General features: G+C 38.7%; 1 protein-coding gene across 2 annotated transcripts in view; it reads right to left on the bottom strand.

The window, feature by feature from the left end:
- Nucleotides 1–12882, bottom strand: part of LOC139744909 (arrestin domain-containing protein 3-like) — a 160930-nt gene that overhangs the window by 97225 nt on the left and 50823 nt on the right. For both annotated transcript variants that reach the window (XM_071655323.1, XM_071655322.1), the window contains exon 4: nucleotides 6273–6420. In XM_071655323.1, the coding sequence (XP_071511424.1) occupies nucleotides 6273–6420 (148 nt within the window). The remainder of the gene's footprint in view (nucleotides 1–6272; nucleotides 6421–12882) is intronic.

The following is a 12882-nucleotide window of genomic DNA, read 5'->3' as shown; positions in this document are numbered from 1 at the left end:
GGTTGGGCTATAGGCCTAACATTAGGCCTACCAAGCCTAACCTTGCTTGCGATACGCACGAATGCACACACGCAACACGCATTTTGGGTGGCTGTCCCAAGAGGAATTCTTGCCAAACTGAACAAAGGTCTAAAGTAACCCCGGTGTGCTCCTCCTTGGAATTGTAGACAGTTATCAAAGACAAAGGTTATAGTTTATACATGTACTGTCCAACGCTTCGCGTTGCTTGGGGCTGGTCGCAGTTAGGTCTAGACTAGGTTGTCAGGCTTTCATACTTCTTCCGTGAGAACTCACAGGTTACCTACTAGGCTACGTCTCTCGTTCGAGACTGATCCTCTAGATCTATACTATTTTGGAATGGTGTATTGGAAGATCAAAATTTTTCTTCAATTCTAGCCAGTTTTGTGTGCCTGCCTGACCATGGGCAGGTAAAGAATAGAGAGAAGTGGCAGAGCTCCAGCAAGGTCACAAGAAGAAGGATGTGTGGTAGCTCGCCGCTATTGTGCGAGAGGGCGACACAAAAATATACGTGTAGGACTACACAAAAACCTGCTGACGATAACGCATATATCTCTATATCATATCCCGTGTTCTGCTTGGTAGCATTGCATGCATTTTATACCATCAATCTCAAATTTTCGTCACAAATAAAAACAATGGATGATAGCGCAAAACACTTCTCATCACTATAAATGGATAAATTACTCACGATTTTCTAAAAGTTGGAGCGAACGCTCGTAACTCTCCAACCATCAACAACTCTTATTCTCTTGCCGAGTGATTCAAGAATTGCCGCGCCGACCACCAACTCGACTCTCGTCTGCAAAATAAGTCCCGAAATGCTGCTCTGTGATTGGTTAAAACCATGGTTTCAGTTGAGTCCACTGTTTCAGACCACCCCAAACAGTTGACTCAAAATCGTGACGTAGAAGACTGCGGAGAAACCATGGTTTCTGCCAAAACCACCTTTGTGAATCGCAGGTTCAAACCATGGTTTCAAATCTGAGGTTTGAAACCATGGTTTCGAGCGAAACCACCTTTGTGAATTCGGGCCTATGTGTTTAATATGGCAATAAACCTAGGTTCTTAGGAACAGGTGTACAAAATAACGTGCACTTTAGATACTTCCTTTTAGCACCATGCCAATTTCAGTAAAGGCATGACGGTAACTGACGTTATGCTTACATTTGCCATAGGGTTTACACATAGAAAATCATGATTAGGAATAGTTTTGTGATATTTTATAATTCTGACCTTTCAGAGTGATTTGTTTGATATGGAATCATACCTTGGTTCATCAATTACAAATACCCAAATGAAATGAAACATAGTCCATTTTCTTTATGTTTTATGAAAACTTAAAGGTAAACATGTCAGTAACTGACGTTACACATACTTTTGCTATGAGGTTTACCAAGAACTAATTTATTTAACAGGTTATTATACTGCTGCAGTATATCAGCAACAATCCCAGGCATTTACTTAGCAACAAATTAAAACAAAATCTAAAGACAAAAATGGGGTTGGGCCCTTAGAGGGCAAGCTCCCCCCCCCCCATGCCATAGCACAGTTGAGCAAAAATAATGTAAATGCACCAGAGGATATTTCTTGACATTTGTCTTAAGACTGAATGCTTATTCAACAGTTATGATTACACAGAGCCATTTAGATTAAGCAGTTCCAAGTATAAATATTGACATAACTCAGGGTTGTTGGTTTTTTTTTTGGTTGTTGTTGTTGTTTTGGGTTTTTTTTTTTGATGAACAGGAAAGTTTCTATCTAGAGTACCCCACTCATAATGCCCTCCAGTACTACACAAAACACAGATGTTTTTGTGTGTGGAAAAAAAAAATCTTTCAGGTCATGGGGAAAAAACACATACAAATAAAAATATTCACAGATATGTATGAAATCTACTGTGATATATTCTTTCTTCTTTTCTTTATTTTACTACTTCTCCCTCAAGGCACTGTTAGGGCCACAAATAAAAACTAGAAATGTCTCTATGGTGACTGATACCTCCGCCATAATGCATGATTCTTCCAATAGGTGTATAATACAATGTGTAATCCATGACATTTTTACATAACTGGCAAAATATTGAAATGACAGGTTTGTCAGAAATGTCTTGAACTGGGTTTGGTATAATTTTTTAAGAGTGCTGGTATACATATTTGGGGAATTTTGGGGAAGTTTATGCATTGAGTAATTTCAAAGGTATGAAGAAAGAGTGTGATAACGATACAACATAATTTTTTGGGGGGCATTGAAACCTGTTCTTTGACCCTTAACCTTTGACCTTTGACCTTCTGGCTGGAAATTTCCTGGAGAATCTCCATTAGGTAATGCATGTACTAAGTTTTGAAACTAATAATGCAAGCATTGCATATACTAGTATATGAGGGAAATAGTAAAATTTTGAGTTGACCTTGACCTTTGACCCCTGACTATTGACCTATGACCCCTAAATTCCCCAGAGAATCCCTGCCAGACAGTACATGCGTATGTACCAAGTTCCATGAAAATACATTTGAACCATTTGCGAGAAAAGTGATATTGCAACATTTTCACCTAACCTTTGACCTTTTGACCTTTGACCTTATGACATGAAACTCTCTCTGGATAATTCTTACACAGTAGTACATGTCCACACCAAGTTTCAAGAAAATACCTTTGGGCATTGCATAGATATGGGGGAAATTGCAACATTTGTAGCATTTGACCTTGACCTTTTGACCTTTGACCTCTTGCCAACGTCACTAAAATCTACTCAACTAATTGTCCCATCATACATCATCCTTGGACCAAGTTTGGTGAAAGCTGCTTCATCCAGTTTTGAGTTATCACGTAAACAGATAAATTTTAGGATTTGACCTTGATCTTTGACCTTTGACCTCTGTCCGATTTCACTGAAAAACTAATGAAGTAATTGTCCCATCATACATCATCCTCCAACAAAGTTTGGTGAAATTTGCTCCATCCAGTCTTGAGTTATCGCGTAAACGGATACAATTTCATGATTTGACCTTGATCTTTGACCTTTGACCTTTAGCCGATTTCACCCAAAATCTTATCAACTAATTGCCCCATCATACTTCATACTTGGACCAAGTTTGGTAAAATTCCAGTAAATATTCCTCAAGTTATCGCGTAAACGAAAGTGGACGGACGTACGGACGGACGGACAACACAAAAACATAATGCCTCCGGCACCACTTCGTGGCGGAGGCATGAAAAATGATCTCCATTATCAATAATGATTTAAATGAATAGTGTTACACTTTTAATATTTTTTCTGTGAAGAAGAAACATGCTTTCTTGGTCAAAAGGGCATTAATGTATTTGTTTATTCCTTGCTTGAAGGAATGTAATTGTTTTTCTTTTCCTTTTCACTGGTATATCAAGGCTTGCAAATTTATCCCAGATACCAAGAAATAGGACTTTGCACCGAAAGAATTCTAAGATCAATGTAAACGAATCTTCCTGTTCATAATTATCATGTATTACAAAAATGTCCCTGCATGAATGAAATAAAGTAATCAACAAATATGAACAGTTTTTTATTTTACCCTAGAATCACCTCTCACTTTGAGCAACATCAGTGTTAGTTTCAAACAGTAATGACAGTACATGCCTTATGTCAGGCGTGCTTATCTATGTACCATTTCAAGATGTGCCATATTAACTAAACCACACATTTAAGTGCAAGCAAAGAAATATATCTGTTCCTGGTCAATTCCATTGTGACTTATGGGACAAAGTGACAATTTTTGGGAATTTCAAACCAGTATTTTGAGAAAATAGTTGCATTAAATGCATTTTTCTCAGTGCATGGTTAGATCCATCATATCACAGTTTATGAAAACACCATACTTAGTTTGAAAAGTATCATTGCATTACATACAGCAAGGAAAAATTGCTGTCGTGACTTATGGGACACTTGAGGACCACCGTTTTTCACATGGGAAAGTAAGTTCTGAAATATTCTTACACACAGAGTCTCTGGAAAGATATTTTCTTTCCTGAATGTAGCAAAGGGTTGGTGCTTACCCTGAGCCAAGTGGTATGAATATCTACTCATTGGTACAGTGGCAGGATAGGGAAAAACAGTGTGACTGATGGGACACAAAAACGTGACTTATGGGACGCTATCAACTACCACATTTTGAGATTGAGAGAATAATATTTACTGATGCCGGAACAAGTTCTAGAACATCATTAAACCAATCTATGACCAAAGAACATTCAGAAAATAAGCCATCTGAGAATTACACAAGCTGTATTATGGTCATAATAGTGTTTCAGAAATGAGACATAAATTCTGCAAAAATTGGCAATTTTCATGAAAAATGAAGGTTTTTCGGACGTAACTCCACTCCATGTTCACCGATGTTCACAAATGAGGTATCAAAATATCCGTTGTGAAAGGCTGCTTTGAGTAAACACACTCAGATCATCTAATTAAGCTTCATTAATCATCTATACTCAATAGTTTGATTTTCATAAAATGCAACCTTTCCGTGAAATTGACCTCCTGCATTTGCCTTGAGGTAGAAACTCCATGCAGCTTCCAGAAAAAAAGAAAAATGCTTGCAAAAGTAGTCATTAGTAAAGATTATAAAACTGTTGGTATACAGCTGTACACAAGCTTTTTAATAGAAAAAGGTGGTTACCATGCAACCACATCATTGATTAGGCCTACAAATTTGGTAGCTTTATCATCCCGTAGGACAGTGAGTACTGTATAGTAATTTGAGTGCATTATATATTGCATGCGGTAAACCTAAACTTCCAGATGACTTAACCTTACACTTGTGCTGAACCGAAAATCAAAAGCTCAAGCCCCCGCCCCCGCCCCCACCAAAAAAAAAAATATGATAAATAAATAAATAAGATAAAGTGAACCAAAAAAAAAAATGTATCCATGGACATACAGTGTACCATGGTGATGACATCATTCCCTATAAAAGGGATTGCTGCTCTTTGTTGATAACCTTTGACTTCCCAGATGTATTGAAATGGCCTAAAGTCAAAAAATTTGCCTAAGTTATAATTACTGCCATGGTAACTGACGTTACATACTGGTATATGACGTTTCGGTAACTGACGTTACACATTTTGATGTGTTCATTTGACTCTCCAGTATGCCAAGTATCCTTATTTTCTGGTATTGAAAGGGAGGCATATTGGGCATACATTAGAAATCCTAAGTTACATCATACAGCTCACTTTCTTTGATAAATAATGTTAAAAATTCCTCGTTTTTGGTAACTGACGTTACATCCATCATTGTCAAACTAATTAAAAGTTTTTATAAAATTCTTTAAAGCAACCAGCTTTTTCTTTTTATCATGTGGTAAAAGACTTGTCTGGTAACTGCATGCATATAAAAGATTGTTGTTTAGAGTACTAATAAAGTGGATATACAGAGGGTACATTATGTGACAATACACTCTTTTTTACCATTGAGTTATAGGCATATTTTGGCAGCCATTTTGAAAATCAAAATGGCCACTTTTATAGAAAAACATAATGATTCTTAAAAACTTCAACTCAAGTATTGTCTGAAAATGTATGGTGTTTGAAACAAATATCATTTTGAATTTTCGGCATCTGTGTCCTACATACCGTGGAATTGCCCTCCTGTATCGAAGAATGTTTCCTGCCAAGTAAGGTGAAAATCTGGTTGTGGATTTTACAGAGGAAATATGAAAATACATAATTTTATAATCCTTAGGTCCCATCCCTACTTATTTCCCCCTAGGTGTCCAGTCAAGCCACTACAGCCGGTGTTTACAAACTCATATCCATTACCTATATAAGTGTATCTAGATGTAATACAACTTGGTTGCATTACTTCCGGATCTTAGAAAGGAGACCTTTAAAATTTACTCACATTTGGGTTTTGGGGGACCTACCCCTTGGCCATTTGAACAACTTATGCATCCCTTATCCCTACGACAGATTCCGACAAAATTTAATGGAAATTGGGCCATGGATTTCAAAGATGAAAATACAAACACTCTAGACTTGAGATACATACTGGTAATGCAAGCACAGAGATGCACAGAAATGCAGAGTTTATGTAATTGTGACTGTAATTGCTATGGGCTCTGGACATGTTTACACACACACACACACTGCTCTTCCATTTTACACTATTATCACACAGTGACTTTTCATTACACGCAAGATATGTAGATATTTATAAATCTCTGTCAATGAAACTGAGACCTTACTTTTGCACAGAATAAAAGAGAACGACTGCTCACCAGTAGAGTGGGAGTGTTAATGTCAATGTGATCGATGACAGTGAATGCTCTTTTGGTTTTACTGTTGAACCCCCATGGCTTATCGATCTCAGCCTTCAGCCAGTAGCGAATGCGACCATACTTGCCCTCAAATGATGTAGCCACTCTCCTGCACAAGACAAAATATTGACATTGTGACAGAATGATACAATATTTAGCTTCAAAAATGCCATGACAAAGCACATGCAAATTATTTCATGTCACGCAGACTGTATCACACTTTCTGAACAAGAACAATAAAATTTCTTTTAGCATTTATTAGTGGAAAAATGAGTAAAGAAAAATGGGATTCCATCAGGATGTTTGCCCCAAAAACCCTTAAAGTGAAAACAAAGTTTTGGTAAGGGTTTGAGAACCCGTCTGTCACCATTTCATATTTGCTTGCAATATATCAAAAGAGTATACAAAGAAACTTACCTGGCTGACGCGATTTGACGGGATGATGAGTCGTTTTGGGAGTATTTTGAGAAAAATTATAAAAGTCGGAAAACCGACTTTTATTCCAGAAGGATCCAGACTAAATCGGTCTCAGGGAAAACTCGACCCTATTTCAGACAATTTACATGCCGTTCGTGATCGCCATATTCTACTGTAGGCGTATAATACCCAATTCCAAACGAGGCCTAATTGACCAGACAGGAAAGTGCGTCCTAATCCTGTACAAAACAAATGGACAGCGTGGTCCTCAAGCGTATATGCACATCACCTCAGTTGCCGAGACGCGCTGTCATTGAAGTTTTTGTTGTTGTTTACCAAGCATCTTTGATTGTTTTTAGAGGTGCTTAGGCACACACTAATTTTGCATGCGCGCCAAAGAGGTTTTTTGATGCGCACGTTGTAACAACTCGGACCTCGGACCATTACTGCAAGTAGCTACAACGCGAAGCGCTATACAGGCCGCTCCCATAGTACAACACTGTACAATCCAGAACCAGAGGGACAACCAAGACAACTCAGCCCGCCGTCAAAGCGAGGCCGAGTTATCCCCGAGTCCGAGTTTAGCCTGACCCCGATCCAGTAAGTTCTGAGACTGAACGTTTTTGGTTAATATTTCACATTTTAGTCGTTACCTATCAAATATCTTGTTATTACAGCGTTATTCCGCACATTTCCTAGGCATACGTTCACATTTGGGAGCGAAATTTGACAACTTTTGCTGGCGTACCGGAACTTTGTTTGGGCTTTAATTCTCAATGCTTAAGTGGTCAGAAGCTATAGCAGTGTGTTTGTGTGTGACACACACACTTAACCTGGCATAAACCCGAACGATAAATTATTTTCAACTTGGGGATAAATGCAAAGAATCACCGAAGTGATGCAGCTTCTTGAGTATGTAACAATGCATTTTCAAGAAGATGAAAATGTGAAGATTGGCCTCAGTTTGATCTCCCTCCCTCCCCCCCTCCCCCATTAGTGACTACAGTTATAATCTAAATTACACCCTAGCCCACCACTTACAGTTTGAGAAAAGATTTGTAAAGATTCTTTACGTTCAGGGTTTTGTCTGCCCCCCCCCCCCCCCCCCGCATTGTGCTCTAGGGCATAGTGCCCATTTGAATAAAATATCCTTTCCACATCTATAGGGATGCCACCTGCCAAGTTTGGTGAAAATCCATTATGGAGTTTTCAAGACCCCTCCCCCCTCCCACATTCAAGTGGGGCACCCCTGCATCCGCCATGAACAAACTTGAAACTACAGTCTTCAATGCACTAACTCGCAGTAGTAGCTTTAATAGCTCTATCACTTCTGGTGCAAGAGCAGATTTTTAAAAGATTTGTTAAATGAGTGATCGCGATAGCTCACTTGAGCCTTCTGCTAAGGTAAGCTAACAAGGCAAGTGCCAAATTGTGTCTCGCCCATTCGCGTACAAGAAATTAATATTTTTCTAACTCCCAGAAGTTCATTGACCCACCTATGACCTTTGACCTTGAGGTGACCTTCAACTCCCCAAGGGACATTTACCATCCAAGTTTGGTCACAAACGGACAAAGGGATCAAAAGTTCTGAGCCATAATCGAAACGCGCCATAAAACTTAACAATGGGCCCTAAAAATTTGTTGACCCCTTTCTATGACCTTTGACCTTGTCATGACCTTTAATTCCCCAAGGGACATCTACTGTCCAAGTTTGGTCACGAACGGACATAGGGATCAAAAGTTACGCGCCCTAAAAACTTAACATTGGGCCCTAAAGTTCATTGACCTCTGCCTGTGACCTTTGACCTTGAGGTGCCTTTCATGTTTGGTAAAATGTGTAACTTTGTATAACCACTCTTCCCTCCAAGTCTGATTGAAATTGAAATCCTCAGTAGAGAGTTATTCAAGTTTTTGTAGCATTACAGACAGACGACGGACGGACGGACGGACGACAGACGGATGGACGACAGACGGACAGACGCCGCAGGCGATCCCTTAGTCTCCCTACACCTCCGGTGGGCTCAACAAAAACTGGAGAAGTAATTCAATTGCAAGATTTGCTACGCACTTACTCTATACCATGTGAGGAAGACTTATTGGCTTTTGCACCAAAACATGAAGTGAGATTTGTTTTAGCCGCAAAACACATTGAAAGATGCAAAATTTCACATATTACTTTCTGTGCACATTTCTGAAAAGTAAACCTTCTATTACACAGGTTACCAACATTCATATCTGATCTCAACATCATTTGTGTGCTATGCCAACATCTTCGTTTCCAAGATGTGAAAATAATGGACTTATTAGGTTTTGCAAACAAACTCTTCATATTATTATTACCTCCGCCAAGGGAGGAGGTTGTTTTCGTTACTGTTGGTTTGTTTGTTTGTTCGTTCATTAGTTACAATGTAGTTAGTTTGTTAGTTAAGATAATTGTAGTTTGTCCGTGTGCAAAATAACTCAAAAAGTAGTTAACGGATTGGGATGAAACTTGCAGGAAAGGTAGAAAATGACACAAGTAACAAACGATTAACTTTTGGTAGTGATCCGAGAATTTTGGGGGAATTTATGAAGGATTTTTTACATTTTGGCAGGTAGGGTCAATGAAATTGGGAGTTCAGGCTGTGCGTATTTGAGGTTTGCCTGCGCGCACTAAAGTGCATGCTCTAGTTTCTGCTGGGGTGAGGCGTGCCGTGCAGCTGAGGGTTTATGACGTAACAAAGGCTTCTATATTGGGAAACCAGGCGACTTTCAGCACACATTCCGTATGGGTGGAAATCACTGAAAGAACAAGATCAGTGGTGAAAATGATTTGCATGTTTGGCAGAGGTCTGCGCTCTCAGAGTGCTTCTCTAGTTATTATTATTATTATCATTATTATTATTTACAGATTTTATAATGGGGGTCTGGGGTCCTTGTATCGATTGTCACCCTAGTGACGATTTCCGAAAAGTTTGGTGACAAATCTGAGCATGTGTTTTCAAGAATCAAAAGAAGAATATGTGGTGGTCCTGACCCCCATCCCCCACCCCAGCCCAGCCCTGAATTTACCGTGAACAAAGCAGAAACTACGGCCATCAATCTACTTACTTATAGCACTAAATAAGCTCATCTCTTCTGGTTCTAGATAGATTTGTAAAAATTTACATTATAGGGGTTTGTCTCTCCCTGGGCATTGTGCACCTTGGAGCCCCCAAGTGGGGAATGGTGCTCATTTACACAGGCTATACATATCCCATCAGCCTAGCGGTAATCCCTGCCATGTTAGGTGAAAATCGGATTATACCTTTTCAAGAAGAATATAAAAAAGTTACATTTTGTCCAGCCTGATCTCCACCAATCACCACGTTTGCAAGTATAAATACATTCATATTTTATCACCCTTGCAGTAATTGCTGTCAAGTTTGGTGAAAATTTGACCGTGTGTTTTGAAGAAGAAGAGATGTACAATTTAGGCCCAAATTTTGAACACCAGAGGGTCCCAAGAGGGGCACTCCTGGATCCACCATAAAGAAATTTGAAACTACAGTCAGCATAGTACCTTCTCATCAATAAGCTCTAACACTTCTGGCTCTAGAGAAGAAGCCTTTTAAACATCCTTAACCCACATCTGCCGATCTACAGGATGTCCCCCAAACACTGATTTGGATCTACGGGATAATCAGTAGCAAAAATGGCTTGGGCGATGATGCCATTTACTGTATAAGCTGTTATTTTTGCGAGGGTTTATTTTTCGCGAATTTCGCAAATCACAGTTGGATCGCGAATTTAAAAACACACAAAAATGTCTTCATGCGCTCTGTTAATAGTGCATTAACGTAAGCGTCGGCGTCGATTCGTGAAAACAACATCGTGAAAATGTGTATGGCCTCGTCATTTGCAAAAATATCTGTACGCGAAAATAACAGTGTATGGGTACAAGTGTACAGGGGTGGTATAATTAGACCGTTTTATCTCTGCTGTAAGTCTGTTGTAGCAAATCGGTATTCTGAACACTGTTTTATCTCTGTTGTAACTTGTGTTTTATCTTGCGCTCTCTTTGCCAGCGCATACCATTGTCGTAGGGTATGCGCACGCGCGTACCAGTGGGCGCAAACCTGAACACCCATTCGATTACACGGTATTCTGAAAACTGTTTTATCTTCTGTTGTAAGGCATGCTCCGTGCAAATTTATGCTTCTGAGATAAAACAGGGTGGAAGGTGTTTTAATTCTGTTGTAACTTTCATTTTAACTTACGTGAGATAGTGAGATAATTCATTAACTCAACATTATGGTACGCGAGTTCAAAAAAAAAAAAGATATACAAAAATGAACAATGTATGTACAGAAAGGCAAAAGATAAAGCAGTTTGACAAAATGTAAACTCATTCCACCATACAAAATTTGGTAACAGTAACATTGCAAGTACATTCGCGTAGCAAAATATGCACATACATGTGTATAATAGATAAAAACACAAACAAATGAACAGAAATGTAATCGGCACCGTCGGCAGTTTGTTTCAAGCACAAAAACACAAATTCATGAATACAAAACTTCCTATACAGCATGCCAAAGACCTTCTTTTAGAAAGTTTCCTCTGAATTATACTTAATTGATACCGGATATAAAAAAGTAAAAGTCATTTAACTTTATTTTATGGTACCATTTATGATCATTCATCTTTCAAAATATTAAACATTTTCTCTTTTTACGTGATCTCACTAACTTCACCAATGAGAATTCATTTTCAGTACCTTTGGATGTTTCAAAAAATATTTCATAAGTGCTTGTTCTACAAGAAATTTGAAAAAGCTGACATTGGATATTTAATTTTTCACAAATATCTAGATGTCAATTAATCTTTTGAATGCTGTGAGTGCCCTTAACAAACAATTAATAGTTAACAAAACACAATAAGCATGATAATTTCCTATCCCTTTAATGGACAATCCTGTGCCAAAATAAAGATAATGATAATATTAGTAGTAGTAGTAGTAGTAGTAGTAGTAGTAGTAATAATAATAATAACAATAACAATAATAAGGCATTGCAAGGGCCTGTGAAGCGTATAGTTCCCCATAAACCATGAAATTCAGATTACTCTCACGAACGCCAAATATCTTATTTCTTTTAAAACAAAATTTCAAATAAAAAGACTCAATTTGAGATAGCTTTTCGAATCCCCGTACCGCACCAACTATAAGTCAAAACTGGAAAGAACGCATAATGATCAAGCTTCTGTTGTAACTTTATTTTATCTCTGGCTCTCTTTACCTGCGTATGCCATTGTTCTATTTGTGCGCACGCCAGGGAATGAGCGCTTGTTAAAACGCGCAGAGTTAAGCAAGGCGCATTTGCCCAAGGGAGAAATCTTATTGGTTAAAACATCTTAGATGCTACTTCTAACAAAATTTCCTATTGGATATGATTACTTGGGTGGGTGTGGCTTTCAGGACTTACAACACCGTTAAAACGGTTCTCAGAATACCGATTTACAACTGTTTTAGCGGTGTTATAACTCACAGACTTACACAGAGATAAAATGGTGTTCAGAATACCCCCCCCCCCTGCTTATTACAGCCTGTGAACTTTGACCTGACATCCCTCAGTCCTTTGCCTCACTTCCTGTCACTGTTGTTTGGATTGGTATTCACTTTTGAGGTTTACAGCTAACATAATAGGGCGCTCTACATCTAATTGAGATCAAACACTGCCATATAATGCGGTCTACTTTATAGTATTGTAATGGAATCAGTTTAGAGCATTGGAGTTGGTGTCTCTGGTACGCCTGGGGCCTGTTTCACTAAGCTCTGGGATCAATCCTTGAGTTCAATTCAATTGATCCCAGGGGCAGTTTTGGGATTGATCATTCCCAAAAAGTTAGGAACTGTTTCACTAAGCAATTTGGGAATGATACGGAGCTGGGAATTGAACCCAAAGTTGGGATTGATTCAGATCTGACCCAAGTTGGGAAAGATCCATTACACTCACTGAGTTGCGCGCTTATGATTGTTACGTCATGATGGCGATGACCTCACACAGAAGCGTCATAATGGCAATGAAGTGATACAATTTGTCATGTGCTCTTATGTTACATAGAGCGAAAAGAGAGAAGAGCAAAAAAAGTACGAATGAAGGGAAGGAAGAAAGAAGGGAAAGAGAGAAAATAA

This window comes from Diadema antillarum, unplaced genomic scaffold, assembly GCF_040938485.1.
Source record: "Diadema antillarum isolate AM-2024a unplaced genomic scaffold, OU_Dant_1.0 seq00001218_RagTag, whole genome shotgun sequence".
NCBI lineage: Eukaryota > Metazoa > Echinodermata > Echinoidea > Diadematoida > Diadematidae > Diadema > Diadema antillarum.
The sequence above is the reverse complement of the archived record's forward strand: the minus strand, read 5'-3'. Positions and strand labels throughout refer to the sequence as shown.